Source organism: Artemia franciscana, chromosome 10 (assembly GCF_032884065.1).
Source record: "Artemia franciscana chromosome 10, ASM3288406v1, whole genome shotgun sequence".
Taxonomy (NCBI): domain Eukaryota; kingdom Metazoa; phylum Arthropoda; class Branchiopoda; order Anostraca; family Artemiidae; genus Artemia; species Artemia franciscana.
In genome coordinates, this window is record NC_088872.1 from 24,626,508 (window position 1) to 24,651,688 (window position 25,181).

The 25,181-nt window shown below is 34.8% G+C and overlaps 2 protein-coding genes across 2 annotated transcripts in view; one reads left to right on the top strand and one right to left on the bottom strand.

The window, feature by feature from the left end:
* Nucleotides 1-11,993, top strand: part of LOC136031957 (uncharacterized) — a 37,989-nt gene extending 25,996 nt beyond the window's left edge. Inside the window, exon 3 of the mRNA XM_065711969.1 lies at nucleotides 11,388-11,993. Within this exon, the coding sequence (XP_065568041.1) occupies nucleotides 11,388-11,947 (560 nt within the window). The 3' untranslated portion in view covers nucleotides 11,948-11,993. The remainder of the gene's footprint in view (nucleotides 1-11,387) is intronic.
* Nucleotides 11,994-17,625: 5,632 nt separating this feature from the next.
* The window catches only part of LOC136031958 (uncharacterized), a 96,590-nt gene continuing 89,034 nt past the window's right edge, over nucleotides 17,626-25,181 (bottom strand). The window contains exons 5-6 of the mRNA XM_065711970.1: nucleotides 24,204-24,284; nucleotides 17,626-18,789 (exon numbers count right to left, since the gene is read on the bottom strand). Of these exons, the coding sequence (XP_065568042.1) occupies nucleotides 18,655-18,789; nucleotides 24,204-24,284 (216 nt within the window). The 3' untranslated portion in view covers nucleotides 17,626-18,654. The remainder of the gene's footprint in view (nucleotides 18,790-24,203; nucleotides 24,285-25,181) is intronic.

Here is a 25,181-nt window from a genome sequence, read left to right on the forward strand (position 1 = left end):
TCTCAGTGACGGTGAAAGGGTAACTGAATAAAAAACACAAGTTTAAATGACATTTCACAATTCCATCCTACTTACATCACTCTTAAAGGATAATCGCTTTCTAGGTAGATTATTATCAGATATGTGTATTGTGGGAAGTGTATTAAAATAGTCTAAGAAAAATCAAATAATCTCATACCTTGTGACGGCGTAGTGGATGACGCCAAGGTTTCCAATATGAGGTTGCCTGGTTCAATCCCGCGTCTCGCAAGGAAGTTTGTCATGAATAAAAATAGGACTAATTTTTATTTTGTTTTGAATGATTTTCTAATACCTGTTTCTGTCTGGCTTAAGAAGATAATTTTTCTATCCGTCGTAATTTTAGTAATTTTTTTTCTTTACCTTTGACCGAAGATATAAGACGGAAGCAAATTAAACCTATTTAGCTAATCCACAGGAGCAAACAAACACATTTTGGGGGGGAAAGAAATTGGTTAGGTTTTCGGCGGCTTTACTCCAGTGAAGTAAAGGTGTGTGTCTAAGTGAAAAAAGTGTTTTAAAGCCTGCGTCACCCTCCTTATTTGCAGATTTCACAAAAAGTGACACGCCTTCTTATTAAGTCTATGAACAGTGTGAATGAGTTTCCAAAAGAAAAGCTGTTAAAAAGAGAATTACCCATGTTCTTTACTGCAATGACACAAGATATTCGAGAGAATCCTAGGCTTTTCAAGCATCTAAACCAGAAATTTTCAAGCCCAGAGGGTTGCTTGAGCCCAAGAGTTGCAAATGAAAAATATTGGGATGATATTTATTACGCCAACAACGACAAAAAAAAACTGAAAAGGAGGCACAGCGAACACTGATCAAAGATTTCTCAAGATAGTGTAACTAATTGCATCTCGAATGTGTCAGTAATCCAAACTTGAACACGCAGCTAATATTATTTTACATCTTTAATATTATATTATATTATATTAATTTATATTAATATTATATATTATATATTAATATTATATTTTACATTGGTAAAATCATGCAACCAGAGTGCGGACGATGGTACGAACTATGGTGATTTAATTCCATATGGATGCTAAATTACTTGTCCGTCCGTGGCCGAGTGGTTAACGCGCCGAACTCACGAGCGAAGGGTCGCTGGTTCGAATCTCGGTGGTGCCGACCGTTTGGTTTTAGGACGAGGGTTAGTGGCGTTTCCCCGTAAGACAAGCCAAAAGTTTACCCAGCTTCAAATGGGTACCTAGAGAAATCTAGGGAAAAGCACGGGAAAGCGTCGGATGACTTGCCCCCAACCACGCACGCGAACCCTAATCGGTTTGCATGCGAAAGTTTGCGTGTTTGCTTGTTGCTAAATTACTTCCAGGTGCACATTGACAGAAACACCTTTTGTGTTCAGTAGTGGGTGCAGATTGTGTAATCTTAATGAGTCTTACTGCTTTTAGAGCGGTCTTTTTTCCAATCTTTTCTCATTCCTTATCTTTGGCTTGCTATTTGAGTTTGATTAAATATAAATAAAGAAAGTACTGACCAAGAAGTGGGAAATTTATGATTTTGAATGAGGGAAGATTATGAATGAGGGAACCTTTTGCGATATAAGCTTTACTTCATAGGTTTAATTATGTGTTATTATTAGTATTATTTTTTTGGATTATTGCATTATTGTTTATCGCATTATTATTCATGTATATTGGAATGTGATTTATTTCAAGATTTACCCATATGCAAGCTGAAAGACACTGATCTAACCCTTCGTTCCCACAGTCTGCGGATTGCGAAAAAATATTGCGAGTTACTGATTCGGCAAAGATTTTTTTTGCCATTTTGCGGAAAAAACGTGAATCGCATTCTTTGGCTTATTTAAAAACTTGCAGAAAACTCATGCGGATTATAAAGATGGAGACTGTAGAAAAATTAATAATTGTAATTAGATTTCAAAATTACTGATCAACAAAAGCCACAAAAATCACCACAATAAGATAAGATTCAACGAGTCAAGGCGTGGCGACAAGCTACCAGGGAGACTGGACTGTCAGGTCAGCAAATGACTGGAATGTCGGAAAAATATTTGCAATAGCAGCTGTATGGGGGGGGGGATAGAATCATCCTAAGATTTTCTAGCTTGTTCACCTTGCACTTATTCTGAATGTAGTTTTACCGCATTCAAAATGGGTTTCTCTCGAAAAGCTTCAGCGATCTTCTCGTATTGAGATCGCGGTTATCGTGCTCCGTTTGTCCGCAATCCACAGCATGTGGGGACGAAAGGTAAGTAAAGTATTTAATCGATCGATTGTATGACAATATATGTTTTGGAATAAAACAATTTACCAAGAGATTATGGAAATAAGAGGAACTTACTTTAACAGATATCATTGGTGATATGGGAAAAGTATCCCGATAGTGAATTTCAAAGAAATCTATCAGTTTCGAAGGTGTATCTAGAGAATCGAATATTTCTTGTGGTATAAGTATACCACAATCTATGTGGTTTTATTATCTTTTTCTTTCACTCTCTTATGGAATTAAATAAAAAAACCAGTTTTTTAAACTGAAAGTAAGGAGCGACATTAAAACTAAAAACGAACAGAAATTACTCCGTATATGAAATGGGTTGTCCCCTCCGCAGTCCCTCGCTCTTTACGCTAAAGTTTGACTCTTTGCCACAATTCTACTTTTTAAAACAATTTGATGAAACTTATATATTTAAAATCAGCATTAAAATGCGATACTACAGTTCGTTACCACGAACTGTCTGATATATATATATATATATATATATATATATATATATATATATATATATATATATATATATATATATATATATATATATATATATATGCTTTTAACTATGTAAAACTTGTGAATATACAACATTCTTCGCTGTCCCATTGTCTATGCATATAAATAGATTGTCAGGTTTACCGACTCTTGAACATGCAACATATAATAGTCCATGGGGAAAAAATCCGTTTTCAGATCTATACCTCATGATTCTAATGATTGCCCTTGAGCTTTGTTGATGGTGATTGCTAATCGACCATTCCCTGTGTTGCCGTCGTCATTTATACATCCCCCTGTGCCCCCTGGCGTCCCCGTTGTAGCTGTGTCCCTGTGTCCCGGTCGTCATCTATATTCCCTGTGTCCCGGTCGTCATTAGTGTCCCGGTGTCCCAGTCTGTGATTTCTCTTTGAGTGTCTCGGGCGTCATTTATATTCCTTGTCTCCCGGTGTCCCGGTCGTCATTTGTGTCCCGGTGTCCCAGTCTGTATATACATTCGTTTTTGAATTGGTCTTTTGTTTAGTTTTTAGTTTTTTACCTTTTTTTAGTTTTTTTAGTCATACCTCATGATTCTAATGATTGCCCATGAGCTTTGTTGATGGTGATTGCTAATCGAACATTTCCTGTGTCCCCGTCGTCATTTATATATCCCCCTGTGCCCCCCGGCGTCCCCGTTGTAGTTGTGTCCCTGTGTCCTGGTCGTCATTTATATTCCCTGTGTCCCGGTCGTCATTTGTATCCCGGTGTCGGGGTCTGTATATACATTCGTTTTTGAAATGGTATATGATGAAATAAATTTTGTATTTTCCCCTTTTTTTCTTTTTGGTTTTTTTTTGTTTTACTTTTTTTAGTTTTTTTAGTTTTTTTTTTCTTTTTAGTTTCATTATTTTTTTTTAGTTTTGTTTTTCTCCTTTATTTTTCATTTTTTTTCCTTTTTTTCTTTTTTTTTCTTTTTTAGTTTTTTTAGTTTTTTAACGTTTTTAGTTTTTTTTATTAGTTTTTAGTTTTTTTTCTTTTTAGTTTTTTGTAGTTTTTACCTTTTTTAGTTTGTTTAGTTATTTTTACTTATGTCCTGGTCATCATTTATACTCCCTGTGTCCCGGTCGTCATTTGTGTCCCGGTGCTTTGTTGATGGTGATTGCTAATCGAACATTCCTTGTGTCCCGGTCTTTTTCTCTTTGAGTGTCCCGGTCGTCATTTATATTCCCTATGTGCCGGTGTCCCGGTCGTCATTTGTGCCCCGATGTCCCGGTCTGTAATTTCGTCAGTCAAAAACATGACGTTAGTCGACACACAAACATGACGTCACTCGACAGACACACACACAGACAGACAGCTTATTTTATATATATATATAAATTAAGTACTGTCCTAACCCAACCCCCATACAGTTAAAACTCGCCCCACATGATGGGGTGACTTCGGACATTTATGAAAACATGAATAATTTGAGCTTAGCGCTAAAAGACAGAAGATAAAAATCTATAAAAATTTCCAATTATATATCAGCTCAACTCTTCCGTTTCAGCCAAAAACGGAACTAAAAAGTGACTGAATTAAAAGCCCCAACCAACCCAAAATTTCTGTCCGAACCAACCCCACCCTCCCCTGCTATTAAGGATAAGTCTATGAAGGTAAAAGCTGAGAGAATATTGATGGCAAATTCGAATTAACAAAAAGAGACTATTTGCATTTAGATTGTCAAAATAGCCGTATATTAAGAATTGGTTTGTGTATTAATCTGGAACTCTCAGGGAATAGTTAAAGGGGATGATCAATTGACCAAAAGGCAATATATGCACGCTACTATATAAAACGCCGTTGTATTTAAAAATTTAAATCAATTTTATAACTTTTATAAATCAAATATCATTAACATTTTAATTAATAAACCTCAGTATACGTATATTAAAGTGACAATGCACATTCATTTGTTTTTTTTTTTTTTTTCATTAACTGCAAATTATGTTCTGGTCTTGGGAAAGATTAAGGGTTTTAAGCCCTACTTCTCATGTTGATTTCTGCTCGTTTTAAGTTTGACTTTGTTCTGTTAATTTCTGTTCGTTTTGGGTTTTGTTTATTTATCGATGCTGCTTGTGGTAGTATAACGCTTGGTAGATTATTTGATTTTATTTTTGTTCCTTCTTTTTTCTGGTTGAGTGGAGTTCTTGAAAAACTTTTTTTGTGGAAATTTTTTTTTTTATCAATCTCAGAAGAGACAAAACAACTACTAGTTACTGATAAAATAGATAGTAGTAGATGACGTTATTAGGAGCCTATGGTGCTTAAAATTTGTAGACCGTCTTTCAAATGAAGTTTTCTGTTGGATTCCTCCTGGAATCGGGAGATGTAGACATAACGAAATAACACTCGGCCGTTATCTAAAGAAAGATGCTGTGCTGTAAAGGTCATACCTTGAAGATTTTTGGTCACAAGCACGGGAGAAGTTGCAATTGAGAAGCACTGTAGTTGCCTTGTATGCCAATCAATGTGGCAAGGCCTAAGAACCGAAGTAAGAAGATATTTTAGGGAGAAAAGTCAGAAAAGCGGATGGAAATACTTACGAAAACACTTTAAGGAGAGAACAGGAAAGATAAGGTTTGCACAAAAAGATTCTGAATGACATATTATACGAGCATAATAAAAAAGTAAGTGAAGTAGAGAAGTAATAGGAGTAAAAATTAAGGAGATGTGAAATTCTGGCCATGGATATGGCCAGAATGGATATATATCATAATAGCAAGACATTGTATTGACATTTTACAAAATTGACTAAAACAAACATTTTAAGAATCTTTGAAACCCTGCTGATGCTATAAGTAATGATACAGGAAAAAACAAATTTAGATGATTTAAAGTGAATGATGATTTATCTTGCGAGGAGGTAAAGACAGTTATAAGACGATAAAAAAATTGGCTTCGGCTAATGACTGTCTGAGCAAAGATTTTTTGCTATAATGTGGCTGCAAAATTCGAATTAAGTTACCGAAGGACATGAAAATTATTTTGAAAACGGGGACGTACATACTGATTCTGTGAAAACTTTAATTAAAAGCCTTTATGAGAAAGATGATGAGAATTAGTGTGGTAATTATTGAGGTATTAGCTTGATTTCTCTGGGACGCGTTATTTGGTAGGATGAAACTTATTAGAAGATGAGATGCAGTAAATCCTTCTTATGAGAAAAACTGTGTGGCTTCAGGTAAATGAGAGTAAACATCGACAGAGTTTTCAGCCTTAGATTAGCAATTGAGAAAGATCATAATCATCAGACTACTTTTAGTTTTCAACTCTATTAAAAAAACAAACAAATTTTTTCAAACAAAAAGAGCAGTGACATTAAAACTCGAAACAAATGGAAATTACTACGTATATGTATGGGATTGCCACATCCGCCTCTTGCTATTTACGCTAAAGTATGATACCTTAAAAACTTCTTATTCCAATGGAACGACTGTTATGGTTGTTCAGTTTTTCTTGAAAAATTGAGACTTAAGAATAAAGAGTGAGAGGCTGAGGAGGGGCAATTCCCACATTATAAGGAATATTTTTCAAAGTATTAATGATGCTTTTAACTTCATTGCAATACTTTTTTAATTGAATTTCGCTTTTAAAAACCTATCAAAAGTTACTCTAAGTTTAAGGATGGCTACCACCTACTCAAACTGGACAATTTGAATCGAAACCTAGTTTTCGCATCTTTTCGGAATGAAGTGTAATTATCCAAAATAAGAAATCATCCTCTCAATAAGAGATGAGCTTTTGCACTCTTATAACTCATACTGAAAGTTTCATCATTTATTCCTTTGTTTATATTTTATTTAGTATTTACGAAAATGCAAAACGTAATTTACAAGTGGGGCAACGGTCTTAACGTATAACATAGTGTTTCTAATGAGTGTGTGGGAAAAAAAGGGAGGCCCGTATTTTATTAGAGCACCTGTAATAAATTCAGTTAAACATAGGTATGGTTTCCTTATGAAAGCGCAGCTGAAAAAACGTCATACGGATATTTTCTAGCAATCATGGGCAGTGCAATAGCGCTGCCTAAATAAAGAATGATGTGGGCACAATATATTTTTTTTTTCTTGCTGACGAGGGCACTTCGCATAAAAGAAACTGTCGTAATACTTCAAAAGGGGCTCTTTCCATTGGAAACTAAAAGTTCTAGTGGCCTTTTTAAGAGTAAAAAGTGATTGGAAGGCAACCACCCCCCCCCACATCCATCATTCCCCAAACACATCCAGTCAAATTTTGAGATAATCATTTTCCTCAGCATGATTGAAAGGTTCAGTAACCATGTTCTTGGAATTGAAACCCCCAACACACCTAGGGCAAGGGCTGTAAGTTAGGCTAGTTGCCCATCACTAACATGTAAGCATTTTATGCAAGGGGTGGGTGGTCACTTCGGAGGGGACTTATATGATTGGAAATCAAAAGTTCGTGTGATCTTTTAAGAGTCAGAACTCATGGGAGGATAACTCTTCTGTCCCCTCAAACCACGTCCTGTTTTCCCCAAATGCAAGCGATAGAAATTTTGAGATAGCCATTTTGTTTAAAATAGTTTAAAGATCATGTAACAAGACCTTCAGGATTGAAACAACTCCCAGAGCTCGGGGGCGAGATTTTAGTATATAGCCCGGGGACATATAAAGTTTTTATCGAAGAGCTAGTCGTATATAATTTTAAGAAGAATCATTTGATTTGAACTTTAAAGTTCAAGTTCCTTTAAGAGAGTAAAAAATGATGAAGGCAATGAGCCCCCTCCCCCAACGTCCTATTTTCTTCCAATGGAAGACAGCTATTTTGTTCAAGATAGTCAAAAGAATACATAACAATTCTTCCAGAGTTGACACAATCTCCCAGAGCCCAGGGGCAAGGGCTGTAATTTATGCTCCAGGGCTATATAAGGTTTTTATGGAACGGATTGTCGTACAATTTTGGATGGGGTTCATTTAATTGGAAACTGGTAGCTCTACTGTCCCTTTTAAGTGTCAAAAGTGATAGGAGGGCAACCAGCCCACACCCTCATACTCGATATTTCCCAAAACCTATCCAACTTAATCTTGAGACAGTTATTTTATTCAGCATTGTGGAAAACCCAAGTAATTCTGCCTTTGCGGATGCCAACCCTCCCACAATCCTTAGGGCAAAGGCTGTAAGTTAGGAAATTTGTTCATCGTTTACATATAGTATGTTATTGTGAAAGGTGCTCATGTTGGACTTTAATTTCCAAAAAAGACGAACGGAATTCAGGTGAGCCTTTCAGAGAGTTTTGAGGGAACTTTGGGACTAAACCATAACACTATATGTGCCTGTGGGTTACCAAAAGGGCTTAACCCAGGGATAACTGAATATATAAACTGCTGCTACTACTTCTGGTACTACTACTACTCATACAACATTACTATTGCTACTACTTCTTCTACTACTATCACTGCTATGGAAACTAGTACTATTCAGTTTACGTCTATGAAGGTGAAAATTTGAGATGATATTGAGTCGAAATTTTAAATAAATCAAAAGATACTATGCGCAGGCAGATTGTCAAAACCGGCATCTCAAGAATGGATTTGGGTATTAAGTTGGGGCTTTCAGAGAATGCTTGAAGAGGGGATTGACAAAAAGGCAATACATGCAAGCAATTAATAATACGGCTACGACTAGTATATTCATTACTACTATTACTACTACTACTACTACTCCACTTACTACATCTATTGCAACTACTTATAAGGCTAAGAGCATTTAGATGAAAATTTTAAGAATTATTTGAATATACAGGTTATCAAAAGGATATGTCGGAAATGTCATAGCAACAGCTAATTGTATTAAATGGAAACTGCCAGGACTTGATGAGAGGGATGTTCAACTTGGCAAAAGACAATATGTTATACCGTATGAAAACAAAAAAGGAAATAATAAATGAAAAGAGAAAAATCAAATAGGTGAAAAACGAGGATTTTGTCAGCCAGTAGCAAAATAGGAAAATGAAAATCAAGCAAATATCAAACAGTTCGTGGTAACGAAATGTAGTAAGGAGCGACCCGGCTCAATAGTAAACGGAACTCTAAAAAACGGTATTTTAATGCTACAAGATACATCAAAAGAATCGGATTTTCATGCTGATTTTGAATATATAAGTTTCATCAAATTTAGTCTTTGTCATCAAAAGTTACGAGCCTGAGAAAATTTGCCTTATTTTGAAAACTTGGGGAAAACAGCCCCTAAAAGTCATAGAATCTTAACGAAAATCACACCATCGGATTCATCGTATCAGAGAACCCTATAGCAAAATTTCATGCTCTAGCAAATCTATAGCAAATCTACAAAAATGTGGAATTTCGTATTTTTTGCCAGAAGACAGATCACGGGTGCGTGTTTATTTGTTGTTTTTTTGTTGTTGTTGTTTTTTTTTCCCAGGGGTCATCGTATCGAACAAGTGGTCCTAGAATGTCGCAAGAGGGCTCATTCTAACGGAAATGAAAAGCTCTAGTGCCCTTTTTAAGTGACCAAAAAAATTGGAGGGCACCTAGGCCCCCTCCCACGTTCATTTTTTCCCAAAGTCAACGGATCAAAATTTTGACATAGCCATTTTGCTCCGCATAGTCGGAAACCATAATGAGTATGTCTTTGGGGATGACTTACCCCCCACAGTCCCTGGGGGAGAGGCTGCAAGTTACAAACTTTGACCAGTCTTTACATACAGTAATGGTTATTGGGAAGCGTACAGACGTTTTCAGGGGATTTTTTTGGTTTGGAGTGGGGTTGAGGGGAGGGGGCTATGTGGGAGGATCTATTCTTGGAGGGATATGTCATGGGGGAAGAGGAATTCAATGAAAAGGGCGCGGGATTTTCTAGCATTACTAAAAAAAAACAATGAAAAATAAATATGAAAAAGTTTTTTTAATTGAAAGTAAGGAGTAACATCAAAACTTAAAACGAACAGAGATTACTACGCATATAAGGGGTTTTAAAAATACTTTAGCATGAAGAGTGAGGTATTTAGGAGAAGATAAATACCTCGCTCTTTATGCTAAAGTATTTGTCGTAATTCAAACTGTTTATTCTACGGCGTTTCTGATTCAGGGGTTATTCTTAAAGAATTGGGACAAAATTTAAGATTTAGTGTAAAAAGCGAGGTATTAACGAGGGGACATACATAATAAAAATATAAGAATATAAAATTTTGTTACGTAAGGTAATTTTTAAGTTACGTATAATTTTTACTAATAAAAACGTTCGTTAAAAATTAAAAGTTCTAGTTGCCTCTTTAAGTAACCGAAAAATTGGAGCGCAACGAGGCCTCCTTCCCCGCCCCATGTTTCTCAAAATTGTCTGATCAAAACTAAGAGAAAGCCATTTAGCCAAAAGAAGAATTAATGTGCAAATTTCATTTTAATAATTTATGTGCGGAAAGCCAAAATCAAACATGCATTAATTCAAAAACTTTCAGAAATTAAATAAAAAGTCACTAGTTTTATTAACTGAAAGTAAGGAGCGACATTAAAACTTAAAACGAACAGAAATTATTCCATATATGAAATGGGTTGTCCCCTCCACAATCTCTCGCTGTTTACGCTAAAGCTTGACTCTTTGTCATAATTCTACTTTTTAAAACAATTAAAAACTTTAGCGTAAAGAGTGAGAGATTGCGGCGGGGACAACCCATTTCATATACGGAGTAATTTCTGTTCGTTTTAAGTTTTAATGTCGCTCCTTACTTTCAGTTAAAAAAACTAGTTTTTTTAATTTAATTTCGACAAGGATCTCCGTCAAGTCGTCCTCAGTGCTCAAAAAATAAGAAAGAGGAAAAAAACAAAGAAAAAACAACAATAAAATCTAACCTTCTTAAGTGAACTCTACGAGATGAGAAAAGACACTGAATCAAACAACAAAAACCAACTTGAAATCAATGAAAGAGAAGTTACCAATTAGATTGAATAAGTATCCTTTGCCTTGCAACAGATTTTGCCTGTCTGCAATTTGGTTTTCATTAGATATGCGGACAGGCTGTCTTAAATTAGACTGGGCGAAAATATTCATTTAGTATTTTAATATTAAGTTGTTATAAATTGTGCCTAAGAAAATATCTCCTGTGGCTCTATTTATAGCCAAATTTCTATTTATATGTTTTTTTACCTCAATTTCCTCTTCCCCTAGTTGTTGATGGGTCCTGTCAATGTAAAATTTTCCACATAAACACGGGACACTGTAGACACCACTACCTAGTATAGGGTCCGTTTTATCCTTTCCCGAGGTTGAAAAAATGTTCAACTTTTTGTTCAGTTTTGAAAGAAAGAGAAAGATTATGTTTTTTTTTTATTTTCCAAGTGCAAAGATTTCGAGATGAGGGTAGCCCCACCACCTCATATAAGAGATAGTACAGTTCTAACCAAAATAGAAAAAATTGGTTTGCTATAATGCGATCTTTTTCATCATGGTTGTAGCAGAAGCCACAGACTAGCAACAAATGATGTCCTGCCCATACCAACCAAAATAAAAAGTTTCTTACTTACCTTATTTCCCTCAAAATTACCTTTTTTCAAAGCATTCTATTTTGTAGGCTTTGTAAAATAATTTCCTGAGCAACTGATTTTATATTGCATCTTTAGGTTACGGCATTTGCAAAAGAAGACTATGCTCCATTCTTGATGAAGAAGAAGAAGAATGCAAACTAAAGGCTAGACGCAATATAGATGTGTTGAAGTGTCCGGAAGGGCAAGGGCTCAAGTATACAGTCTATGGTGATACAGTTTGTGATTGCAAGTCAGAATTCACCAAATGGAGGGATCAAAACTGCTACAAAATGTATAGAAGAGGACCATGCAAAGAAAACGAATATCTTTCCCCCGTCATTTTTGAAAATCTCTTCGGTCAGTTTTTTGCCTATGCTGAATGTACAACCAATATATGTAAGGAAAACGAGGTATATGTGAATCTAAATAAGCTTTTTAGTGAGGATCATATTGAACGTAAATTCGGATGTATTGATCTTGACTCTGAAGATACTTGTGATGGGCTAGGTGTGTATTTTGATGAAAAGACATTTGAGCCTGTGTGTAATTCAATAGCAATAAAGGCTGCATTCACTGCTCCAGAATTATCTTGTCCACAAGGAGAGATAAGAATATCTTCAGGGCAATGTGTAAGGCCTACAAGGCGATTTGGTTGATTTTGTATATGTGTAGGATTGAATGATAATATAAGTTTTGAACTTGGGATCTTTTCATAGTTTGAATATAAACAAGGTAAGCTTATATACAATCTTGTGACAGAGGAAGTGATGCATATAATAATTTATACGCAGAAAAAAATAAGAACAACGGCAAAAATCCTAACAAATATATTTTTTGAAATAGTAACAAATCTTTGACAATCATGGGCAGTTAATCAGTGATAGAGCTAGTACGAGTAGAAGGTTTTTGTTGTTTACGATAAGACACTATAATTGCAAAATATTCTAGGGGATATTATATATTAATTACCTTTATTTGATATTATTACTTTTTTAAAATGGAAAATATATTCTTATTAATCTATTCCTGCAGCGACTCTGAAATAGGGCCTGCATTGGCAAAAAATGCCTGAAACTCCCAATAGTTTGAAGAAGAAATCATGTTGTAAATAAAGTTCATCATTAGAATCTCCCTTGAAAGTCTTATAAGTACTGAGCTTAACACAATCCTTTTCAAAGAGTACTGCAGGCTCATTTGGTAGCTCATAGTAGGCTCCTTGTGATGATACGGACCCACCATGGTGTGGTTTCATCTCCCAAAGATGATGACATCTGCCTGTACAGTTTATTATTGCAGCAGCAATTTTTATGGCACTTGTTATCTACCAAGTGACATATAGCGATCGCAAATTCTGTCGGTCGGTCGGTCTGTCTGTCTGTTGGTCTGTCAGTCTGTTTGTCCGGGTTTTGCTACTTTAGGCACTTCCAGGTAAGCTAGGACGATGAGTTTGGCAGATGTATCAGAAACCAGACCAGATTAAATTAGAAATTATCGTTTCTTCGATTCGACCATCTGGGGGGAGTGGGGGGACGGGATCAGGATGAAACTCGGTGTGAAAAATAAGCACAAGTCCTAGATACGTGATTGACACAACCAAAACAGATCTGCTCTCTTTGGGGAAGTTGGGGGGAAGGTTGATTCTGAAAAATTAGAAAAATGAGGTAGTTTTAATTTACGAAGGAGTGATCGGATCTTAATTAAATTTGATGTTTGGAAGGATATCGTGTCTCAGAGCTCTTATCTGAAATCCTGACCAGATCTGGTGACGTTGGGGGGAGTTGGGGGGGGGGACCTAAAATCTTGGAAAACGCTTAGAGTGGAGGGATCGGAATGAAACTTGGTGGGAAAAATAAGCACAAGTCCTAGATACGTGATTGACATAAGCGGAAAGGATCCGCTCTCTTTTGGGGAGTTGGGGGGAGGGTTGATTCTGAAAAAATAGAAAAATGAGGTATTTGTAACTTACGAACGGATGATCAGATCTTAATTAAATTTGATATTTAGAAGGATCTTGTGCTTTAGAGATCTCATTCTAAATCCCGACCAGATCCGGTAACATTGGTGGGAGTTGTAGGGGGAAACCGGAATTCTTGGAAAAAGTGAAAATTGAGGTATCTTTATCTTAGGAATGGGTGATCGGATCTTAATGAAACTTGATATATAGATGGTTCTTATGTCTCAGATGCTCCATTTTCAATTCGAATCCTATCCGGGGACATAGAGGGTTGGAGGGGGAAAACAGAAATATTGGAATTTTGGGAAACGCTTAGAGTGTAGATAACAGAATGAAACTTGATGGGAAGAATAATCATAAGCTATAGATACGTGATTGACATAATTGGAACGGATCCGTCCTCTATGGGGAGCTGGGGGTGTTAATTATTGAAAAATTGTAAAAATTAGAAAAATTGAGGTATTTTTAACTTAAGAACGAGTAACCGGATCTTAATGAAATTAAATAAAAAAAAACAAGTTTTTTTTAACTGAAAGTAAGGAGCGACATTAAAACTTAAAACGAACAGAAATTACTTCGTATATGAAAGAGGCTGCTTCCTCATCAACGCCCCGCTCTTTACGCTAAAGTTTGACTCTGTCTCTCAATTCTTCTTTTTAAAACAGTAAAAAAAGGAGCTCTTGGCTCTTCCAGCCTCGTCACAAGTGCCATATGAGCTCCTAGCTATTGTTCTTATTGGCATGGAAAAGATCTTTATGAATTCTTTCCCAAATTTTTCCCAAGAGAAGTTGATACTTAATCTAACTATATCACACTTTAAATCAATTAAACGTATTCGGACAGGACTTTCTAAATTTTTGAATTGTTTATTGTTCTCAAGTTAAACACAGACTGAAAAATCGTATGGATCAAGTTTTAAATCAACATTGAAAACCTTCAATATCTAGGTATTGCTCAAAAATAAATCCAAAATATAATTTCATTTGTTTCGATTCATTTGTCATCAATTGAGCCAAGACGTTTGGGCCACGGCCCATAGGTATCATACAACAAGTAAAAAAAATGGAAATGCTACCAATTATGGTAACAAAAAGTAAAACAGATATCAGTTTCGATCGGAAAATCGGAAGATATCAATCGGAAAAAATGCTCGGTTTAGGTTTCGGGGCCCATGCACCAATGTGTTTGCACGAAAAGCCCCTCCTCAGCAGCCCACGTGTGTGTTTCAAGACATTCTGAGAAAATTTTCTTTGACATTATTTTAGTAATGGGGGAGGCTTTAAGTTTTTTCCTGTTTATAGTGACATTTCGATTGAATAACTTAAGGGTTATAGTTTTAAGTCGATCAAAAAAGTTGTAACCTCTTTTGGCCCCATTCTTCTGGAAGGCAGTCCTTTGCCGTTCTCCAGAATGTTCTTCAGGAGCTTCTTGGTTGTCCTTGGCGTAGACAATTAAGACTGTAACTTCTAAGTGATCAGTGGCAATAAGTTCAAAGCCAATTTCGGCGCCCTCTAGCGCACATTTTCCATTCGAAAAATCTTTGGTTCCCTTAGCCTAGGCAAATATTATTAAAAGCTACAAGTCCGTCAGAAGAAATTCGTTCAACTATTGTTGAGCCCAGTTTTTCGGGTACTGAAGCCCCTAAAAATAAGTCTATGACCATTTTGCTTGAAATATTTTTAGTGAAATATCAAATTTCCCAATGATTTTATTTTTTATTTTTTTTTATTTAAAATCTCGAGTATCAGACTGGTCGGAAGCAATTTTACCCTTATTGGTGTTCTATGTTGGGGTGACTAAGCCTCCAAGCTAAAACCTGTTATTGTACATTAGGGTCCTTCTGACCCAAGCACTTGCAGATTTAAGCTTCAAGACATGCACAAAATTTTTTTAAGGGCATTTTGTCGGACTTTATTTTTGAGGAACCGAAATTTTGTTTCTTTTTATCTTCTTTATTGCTCTATCTTAGCGCAAGGATTTATGATTTTCAATTGCGAGGCGTTTAGAAAAAGAAACTTTTTTTTCGGGTTTAATTTTAAACCTAGTTGGACTTCATTAATAGAGAGAATAAGCCCCTTAACCAAAATTTATTTGTATAACGCTTTTCATTAATACTGCAAGCTCCAAATTAACCTGAAACAACTGAATGTTCGACTTATTTTCAAGCTCTGTAACATCTAACAGCAACGAGAGATAAGACTCAACAAAAAAAAAACAAAGCAACGAGACTGTGAGAGTGAGTACCTAACAACTTGTGGAATTCCACAAGGCTCGATTTTAGGACCCCTTCTTTACCGTATTTATACCGCAGATATCCGAAATTTGATGAAAGGTTGTTGGAAAATATCATTCGTAAATGATATGGTTTTATTATTCCGAGCTGCACCTGTTGAAACTTTTTTTAAACCATGTAGAATGCGTTGAATGATCTAATGACATATCTGAGGAGTAACCATTTATTGATTAATATTAAAAAAATGAACAAATTTCATGATTTTTTTTCTGCTATTAAAAAGCTAAATATTAAACTAAGTTTAACATGTGTAGGATTGTTGATATATAGGGTTTCAGAATTTAAATACTTAGGTATAATCATTGATGAGTTATTGTCATGGAAAAAACATATAAATTCTCATTTCCATCCAGGCAGGATGCAAGTGGTGTCTTTTGATATAGTTGACCATCCCCCTGAGATATTTTGGGTAAGCCTTTTTGACCGCCTGGATAGAAATATTTTTTTTAGATTTATTTCAATATCCCTGTTTTTATTTCCTGAAAGTTACATGTTTATACACTTAGGTGTTACCTGAGATATTTCAGATACTCTTTTTTGACAACCTTGAAGTACAGCGTCTACTTGTTTAGTTCAACCTCCCCTTGACGTTCCTGGAAGTTTTTAACTTAATATATTGTTATTATATTAGGTTAGTGTAGTACAGGGTCTCAAGTGGGGACTTTTTTTTACTTGTTTTGTTATGTTTTTTTGCTTTTTAAGGGAATCCATTGATAAGTAATTTGTTTTGTAGTTTCGAGAAGGGCTGCACAAGCCATAAGGACTCTTGGCAATTTTTTTTTCTTTTTGTGTGTTTTTTAAATAAGTTCTCTCTCTCTCTCTTCAAAATACCTTTAGCCACCCGCGAGGTACTATATATGCGCTCTTTCGAAAACCAGAATGTGCATAGTTTCTTCGATTTAATTTGACGTCCACCCCAGCATTCCTTGATAGTTTCAAAACAACACACTTAAGTGTCCAGAAATATTGCAGATTCGCCATTTAACAACCTGGATGCACATATTCCCATTTGGTCTAGTTGTGAAAGATTCACTTTATTATCCTTATCCTTTTCGGACATCCAGGGTAAAATATGTCCTTATCATTAATAAAACCAATGGATAATTTGAAATTGTGGAGTGTAGAAGTCTTGCCTCAGGCGCTGTTGGTGTTTTGTCGTCCTTGGAGGCATAGGTATTGGGCATTTCAACTATTGTGAGCAAAATAGTAATCTTACAATTTTTATTGGGTGACTTTGGGTGCTAAGGGGCAGGATGGGTAGCTAAAGTGGGCGTCGGAGGGTGACTGGTTTCCCTCTCATAACGTTCAATTTGTAAAAAGGGCGGTGGGACTTTCAATTTGAATTGAATGAGCCTCCTCTGAAGTTGTTACTACGACTCCATCCATACGAAGTGATCTGGTCAAAACAAAACAATACACAGAACCAATTGAGACTGATCTTCTTACGTTTTCATGCTGTAAAATGTAAAACCAATCTATTTTAATTGAGTGTCTTTTGAATTGATTTTGAAATCGCCTAGTCCTTATAGTTTGCTTTTTTGTGTATCTCTCAGGCCCAAAGTATTTTTTTCTGTTTGAATAATGATTTTCTTTTTGACTAATTTGTCAGCCACTCCAACTGTTCTAGTAATTAATCTTGTAGATTTCTACTACAGCTGTGGTAATTCAAAGGGCGTTTTGTTACACATAATAAATTTTGTCAAATGGCTTTGAAGTTCTGACAGTATAGGATCTTGGCATTTGTCTTTACAAAATTAGAAAAAAAGTAAAAGTTCAAATTTAAAACCATTTATGAAAGTGTGTGAGTGGCCTTAACGAATTTTGGAAAAAAAAAACTTCAAAATATTTTGAACCAAAAATGACATCTAGAGCAGATTGATTGAACTTTTTGCTTCATGAAATTTCCGCGCTTTCTTTTTTATTTTTATTTTAGTGTCGGTAGTAGCAATCAACGTCTAAAAACTATGGTGCCATAGTCTTTTTGTTTTTATTTGTATACTTAAAGCGTTGTAGATAGGTACAAGAAAAATACTCTTCCATCGTTTTGATAACGATACTAAGGCTAAAGAAGCTCAAAAACCAGCAAAAATTAAATAACATAGCATCCATAAAAATCTTTTTCTTATGTTATGCCTTTATTTTCTGAAAATAATCAGTAGCTCGTAACAAAAATGTTCTGTTCATAATTGTAGAAATCTATCCCTTGCAGCAACAAGCTTATTATTTTTGTGTAGTACAATCAGTCGCTAGAGAGGGTTTCCTTGGTGAAATCCAAAGTAATTTCAAGAAAAGCATGCCACAATGAAATAAATTACAAATAGATTTGGCTTGGTTAAATTAGCTCAATGTTGCTTATAAGGAACGATATATAAATGAATAAATAAATTAGCTCATAAGGGAACGGGCCCAATGACAGGTGAAAAATTTTTTGCCACTGGGATAGGGAAATCGCATTGCTAGGTTCTAAACATTGTTAATTCCAAGAAGTGGTCTCTTGCATCCATAATTTTTCTGTAGAGATTTATTCTTGCTTAATTTAATATGTCTCAGTGTATTGCGATTACGTGGTACATTGGAATTTCTTTATTTTGACTCATATCAGCTATTCATGGTGATAAGAAATTACTGTCAAGAGTGAACAAAAAGACCGTTGGGAAGCTATTTTTCATAGACCCTCTAGGTTTTAGAACCTCTCTAGACTCTTGAGAAGTCCTGTTTACACTATATCGCCGTATACCTTGCATATTCTGAAACCATTTCCATTCTCAAGGCTGTTAGTTTTGGTGATTTCGGCGAGTGAACTTGATTTGTGATTAAGTATCAATCACATTTTTACAGATAATTGCCTAGCCCCTAGAGTAATTTTTTCCAAATGGGTATGTTTCTCATCCCATCAATGATCCGGTCATATTCCTAAGTTCAGCTCCAAGAACTGTCTTCTAACGGAACTGCAGCGTCTTCATCATTTATATTGCGTCCATACTTTGGTTTACCATATATCTTTTATGGTTTGTTTTTCCTTTGACACCTCAAAGCCATTATTTTTTCACTCATATTCGTTCGTAATCCAACTCTTCCTTTTCGGAGGAAGAGAACAGGAACTAAACTACATCATGTTATTCGTGGTCACTTTCAGCAACTGTCTTAATACTGGTGAGCATGTCCTGATCCTCTCGTGTTAAAAAAGAAGATTCTTGCTCTGAAATCCTATTCAGATATTTGGCAGATGTTTGAGTACCCATCTCATCAAACTAAAAAATATGATAATCATTACAAGAAAATAAAAAAATACTTTGTTTCCTTCTTATTTTTCATTTTATTCTAAAATATTTCCATTGCAATGCTATTTGTCTGTTGTTTTGTTTTTTTTTAAGTTAAGGCAAGTAAAGTTCTTTTTAAGCCGACAAGAATTGTTACCGTGAATGTCCAAAATCCGGTTAATGTCGAGAATCACCGGTGAATGTTCAGAATTCCTTTTTCTCTGCTTTGATTCAATTAGCTTTGTAAGTCAGCTTTCCCAGTTTTCTACAAGCTATGATGGTATTAAATAAAATAAGCGACAATTTTTTTAACTGAAAGTAGTGAATTTTTAACTGAAAGTAAAGGATCTGTCCCCTCCTCAGGGGCCCACTCTTTACGCTAAAGTTTTTATTGTTTTAAAAAGTAGAGTTGTGAGAAAGAGTCAAACTTTAGCGTGAAAAGTGGGGCGTTGAGGAGGAGACAGCCCCTTTCATATACGGAATATTTATGTTTGTTTTAAGCTTTAATGTCACTCAATACTTTCAGTTAAAAAAAACTAATTTTTTTATTTAATTTCTGAAGGTTTTTGAACTAATGCAGGATTTGATTTTGGTTCACCGTATATGAATAATCAAAACGAAATTTGCATATTTATTGTATTTTTTTGGCTAGATGGCTTTCTCAAAGTTTTGATCTAAAGATTTGAGAAATAAGGGGCGGAGAGGAGGCATAGTTGCCCTCCAATGTTTTGGTTACTTGAAATGGCCACTAGAACTTTTCAATTTATTTACAAACGTTTTTATTAGTAACAAATATAGGTAACTTACGAATTAACTAACGTAACAGACTTCTATATTCGTATATTTTTATTATGTATATGGGGGGGGGGCTCTCCACTTTGTCAATACCTTATATCTTTACATTAAAGTCTCAATTTTGTCCCAATTCTTTAAGAATGACCCCTGAATCACAAAGACCGTTTAACTAGAATAAATAGCTCTTTTGAAATTTCTAGAAATAGTTTATCGTAAAGAGTGAGGTATTGGGGAGGGGACGAACCCCCTAATATACGTGATAGTTTCTGTTCCTTTTAAGTTTTAGTGCTGCTTTTAATTGCTAACTTGTCTTTTAATTTATTTTCTAATTGTCTTTTAAATAATACTGAAAAATTCAGCGCCCCCTTCTTGGAAATGCTCTTTCCCAATAATAAGTTCTTCCATGGATAGTTTCTCCCATGTAACCCTCTCCCCCACCATAAAAAATCCCCCTAAAACGGATGTATACTTCCCAATAACAATTACTATATGTAAACAATAGGCGAAGTTCATAACTTGAAGCCCTTCCCGCAGGGAATACGAGGGATTAAGTCGTCCTCAGAGACATAGTTATTAGTTTTTTGTTTTTTTTTTTACTATGCTGAACAAAATGGTTATCTCAAAACTTTGATCCGGTGAATTTAGGGGAAAAAAGAGTTTGGGAGAGGGCTCTTTTGCCCTCCAGTTTTTTGGTCACTTAAAAAGGTATTAGAACTTTTAATTTCCGTTAGAATGAGCCCTCTTGCAACATTTTGGAACCACTGGGTCGATACGATCACCCCTGGAATACAAAACAAATAATCACGCATCCGTGACGTCTTCTGGCAAAAATACAAAATTCCACATTTTTGCAGATAGGTGCTTCAAACCTCTACACTACGGTTCTCTGATACGCTGAATCTGATGGTGTATTTTTATTAACATTCTATAACTTTTAGGGGGTGTTTACCCCCTATCTTCGAAAATAAGGCAAATTTTCTTAGGCTCGTAACTTGTGATGGGTAAGACAAAACTTGATAAAACTTTTATATTTAAAATAAGTATAAAAGTCCAATCTCATTGATATATCTATCTGTATTAAAATGCCGTTTTTGAGATTTTCAGTTACTAGTGAGCTGGGTCACTCCTTACTTCGTTACCACGAACTGTTCGAAAAGTTAAGGTTAGATTAGATTATGTTAGTTTCAATTCGGTTAGGTTAAGTTGGATTAGGTTAGTTTAAATTCGGTTCTAGATTTCAGAAATAGATTAAAAACGTATCTTAAGGTAACCTAGACCAACATAACCTCGTCTAACCAAACCTAATATAGTCCAACCTAATCTGCCATCATCAAACCTTGCATTAAATTGAAAAAGTTGAATGGGAACGCTGGCAAAATCCAAGGGGAAGAGTGTACTTCGGACATTCACCGGTGAATGTTGATATTCACCAATTTGCGGATACTCACGGTAACAGAGACACATAATTACAGTTGTCTGGACTTTGTGAAAGTTTCTGAAGTCTTCAATAAATAGAAAGTACTGTAACTTAATTATTATCTTGAGGGAGATTTGTAGACCTTACCTATACAAATCTTTAAAGGCGTAAGACGACACGATAAAGAAAGTTTAGGAGTGGGACCTCTGTTCTTACGAAGTGCTCTCCGTCAAATTGTTTTTTGTTTAATATTTTGAATTTGGACATTAGAGCCTGTTATCTTTATATAAAAAGGAATAAATTAAGTCAAGCAATGTTTTGTTATTTTTGACGTATATTATTCGAACTAATTACAAATAACAAATGATTTAAATGAAAGTGAAGAGTCACATTAAAACTTAAAACAAAAATAAACTGTTTCATACATAAGAGGGGTTGCCCACTTCTCGACCCCCTATTCTTATCGCCAGAGACTTATAGTGCTCAACAAATACTTTTTATTCCAGTGATACAGCCTTTGTGTTGGAGTGGCTGTTCTAAAAGATTTGGGACGAGAAGTCAAACTTTCAAACAGTTCATGATAACAAACTCGACCTAAAGGATTAACCTGGCCTAATAGTAACCAAAACTCTAAAAGACGGAATTTTGACAACAATAAAAACAATAAAAGAATGGTATTTTTATGCTGATTCCAAATATTAGAAATTCATTTAGTTTAATGCTATACATAAAAAGCTAGGAGTCTAAGAAAATTTGCATTATTTCATAAAAAGGTTGAAGAGGCCCCTAAAAGGTCAAATCATCTTAATGAAAATCATACCATTAGTTTCTGTTTGTCCGATATCCTTACTGTGCAGCTTTCAATCTCTTATCTATGTTTTTTTACCAGAAGAAAGATCATGCATGCGTGTGTATTTATTTTGTTTTTCCCAGGGCTGAACGTGTTACATCAATGAGTAGTGACAGCATAATGCTTCTAACGGGAGGCCACCCCCTCCGAATCCCAGTCCGGACACTTTTATTCAAAAAATTATTCAAGACACGGATGAATGTTACGTAATGGTGAATATCTTCTAAAATATTCAGGTATCTGTTACGTAATTGGGAGAGCTCTCTAAGCGATGCATGTGTTAATTACTTAATAGTTTTATGGTTTCTTTACACTCGGATTTCTATAGTTTATATATAATGAGAGTTTTTCCTTAAAAATCCTACGAGGGCCAGGGGACTTGTTCTATCAGGATTTCTTTAGTTGTTATATAATATAGAAAATTTAAAAACATTTGAGGGCCAGGAAAATACCTTTAGGCCCCCCTCAAGTAAAGACATGCCCTCTATTGTTTACAACCGAATATTTCCATACTAAAAAATCTAAGAGGGCCAAGAAAAATCTTCAGGGGCCATCAGTACTTCTTTTATTTTTATGAAATTGGATGTTACCTAATAGAAAGTGTTCTGTCTTCAGAACCCGTGAAGGCCAGGGGAAAAACTTCAGGGCAACCAGTGGGGAATCTTAAAAATATCAGACCCTAGGGGTCTGATATCAATTTCAAAGGGAGGAATATTAACCAAGTCCAACAGGGGTGGTCTAGCTGTCAATTCCGACGGAAGCCCTAGCAACGAATTCCAACGGGGGCCTTAGCAGTCGATTCTACTGGGTCTTCTGCATCCAATTACACCGCCCCCTAGCCTAACAACCGGGATCCTAGCACCCAATTTCACTTCGGACCATAGCATCCAATTCCAACAAGGTCCTTAGCGATCAGTTCAATCAGGGAGCCCCTATAATTCAATTTCAAAGGGGAAGACTACCAGTCAATTTCAACGAGGCCCTTGCACCCAATTTTAACGGGATCCTAGAAACCGATTCCGACGGGGGACCATAGCACCCACTTCCAATTGGTGACCCTAGCAATCAAATCCATCAGAGCCTATAGAAACCAATTCCAACGGGGGTCCCAGCATCCATTTCCACCGAGAAGAGGGCTAGCAACCAATTTCACTGACAAGACGTCTTTTCAAGACTTTTCAACACGTTTTTTCAAGATTTTATTGGTTGTTAAGTAATAGACAAATGTTAACGTATGTTAAGGATGATGTAATCTCGCGTGACATACTAGATTTCAGGGTCCCATGGGGGATCCCCACCAGTAACTGTGAGGGCATACACGTGGGGTGCTACGCAATATCGCAAGAATGGAAGAGCTTATCGATGTGTGTTTTTCTTTAAAAATCAATTTTCTCTTCAATTTTTCAGACAACGATTGATTGTCAATTTATTGCATTGGTATATTCTTTCAGCGTATCAGTAAAAAACTTTTGTGGTTGCAGCTATACCTTCATTCTTATAAAGAGAGAACCATACCTCATAGTTACCAAAAACTTCTAAATGGGCTTAGAAAAACTTGTCTAGTAATAAAAAATTTGCGACTATAACCTGATCAAGGAATAGTTATTATTATTTTTATAAATCTTAAAAGTTCAATATTATTTTCAAAAAAAATTCTGTGAATTTTGAAAAAGGACCTAAAACCTTCAAAAATGGCAACGGACCGAAAAGTACACCATTTAAATCGATAATCTTGTACAAGAGACATACAGCCCCCGACAATAAAACAAAAGAGAATCACTTTTTTCATGGGAACCACTGACCTGTCCTCTTTTATCTCTGTTTTAAATTTAGCTTTGATGCTGCTATCCTTGAGGTTCATATGGCATCCAAAAATTGCAATCTGGGTGCAATTTCAGAAATGGAAAGGCCGGCGGGGTATTAGAACATCATAGAAGGCAATTTAATGGTTCATTCAAAAGCCAATTTTGTATCTAATTGCCCTTTATAAACTTAACTTTATAAAATCATCATAAAGTCCCGTGAATTCTTTGAGACGTGATATCCTTAAAAATGCGCTTTTGGTTGTTTTACCCATTTTTTCAATAAAAATTCGAAGAAAGGATTATTTCTAGTGAAAAGACTAAAAAAAGATGTATTTTTCAAAAATATAGGTTGGAGAAAGAGACTAGGGGGAACATGGGCATTCCCCTGATTTGCCACCACTAGGACTAGCACCCAGGCAAGATCGTAAATAGATGTTTAAAGGCTCAGTCCAAAGCTTTTGATCATTTTAGCCTGCTATTTCTAGAGTATGTGGCATGTATGATACCTACATAAATAAATTTATATAAAAATACCTACATTGTCAGATTCTACTGCAGTTTGAACAGTTTTCTTTTTGATTGTCTGGTAATGAGATGACACACAAACAACGCCATAAAACTGAAAAAAACGTGTTTTTAATTACATATGGGCATTATAGTATATAATTAGTAGACAAAATTGAGTGTACCTCGTAAAGCTTAGCCATCATCAGGGGGTCCAGAAATATGGAAACAAGTAGGAATGCCATTTGTGTCGTAATTTAAATTTGAACGCAATATTTCTAGTATTTTGGTCATTGCAAAATATTGATGCACACTAAAATGACGTTACTAAAATAAATTTTATTTCCAAAATTGAGGTTATTAATAAATTTTCTAATACTTCTGACCGATCGTTTTTCCAGAATTTCGGACAAAATTTTCCAGAAAGAATATATATATATATATATATATATATATATATATATATATATATATATATATATATATATATATATATATATATATATATATATATATATAATATATATATATATATATATATATATATATATATATATATATATATATATATATATATATATATATATATATATATATATATATATATATATATATATAAATGTAATATCTGTTATCTGTTATCTATCTGTTACAATATGACCTCAACATATATATATATATATATATATATATATATATATATATATATATATATATATATATATATATATATATATATATATATATATATATATATATATATATATATATATATACATATATATATATATATATATATATATATATATATATATATATATATATATATATATATATATATATATATATATATATATATATATATATATATATATATATATATATATATATATATATATATATATATATATATATATATATATATATATATATATATATATATATATATATATATATACTAGCTGTTGCGGTGGCGCTTCGCGCCACCCCAACACCTAGTTGGTGGGGCACT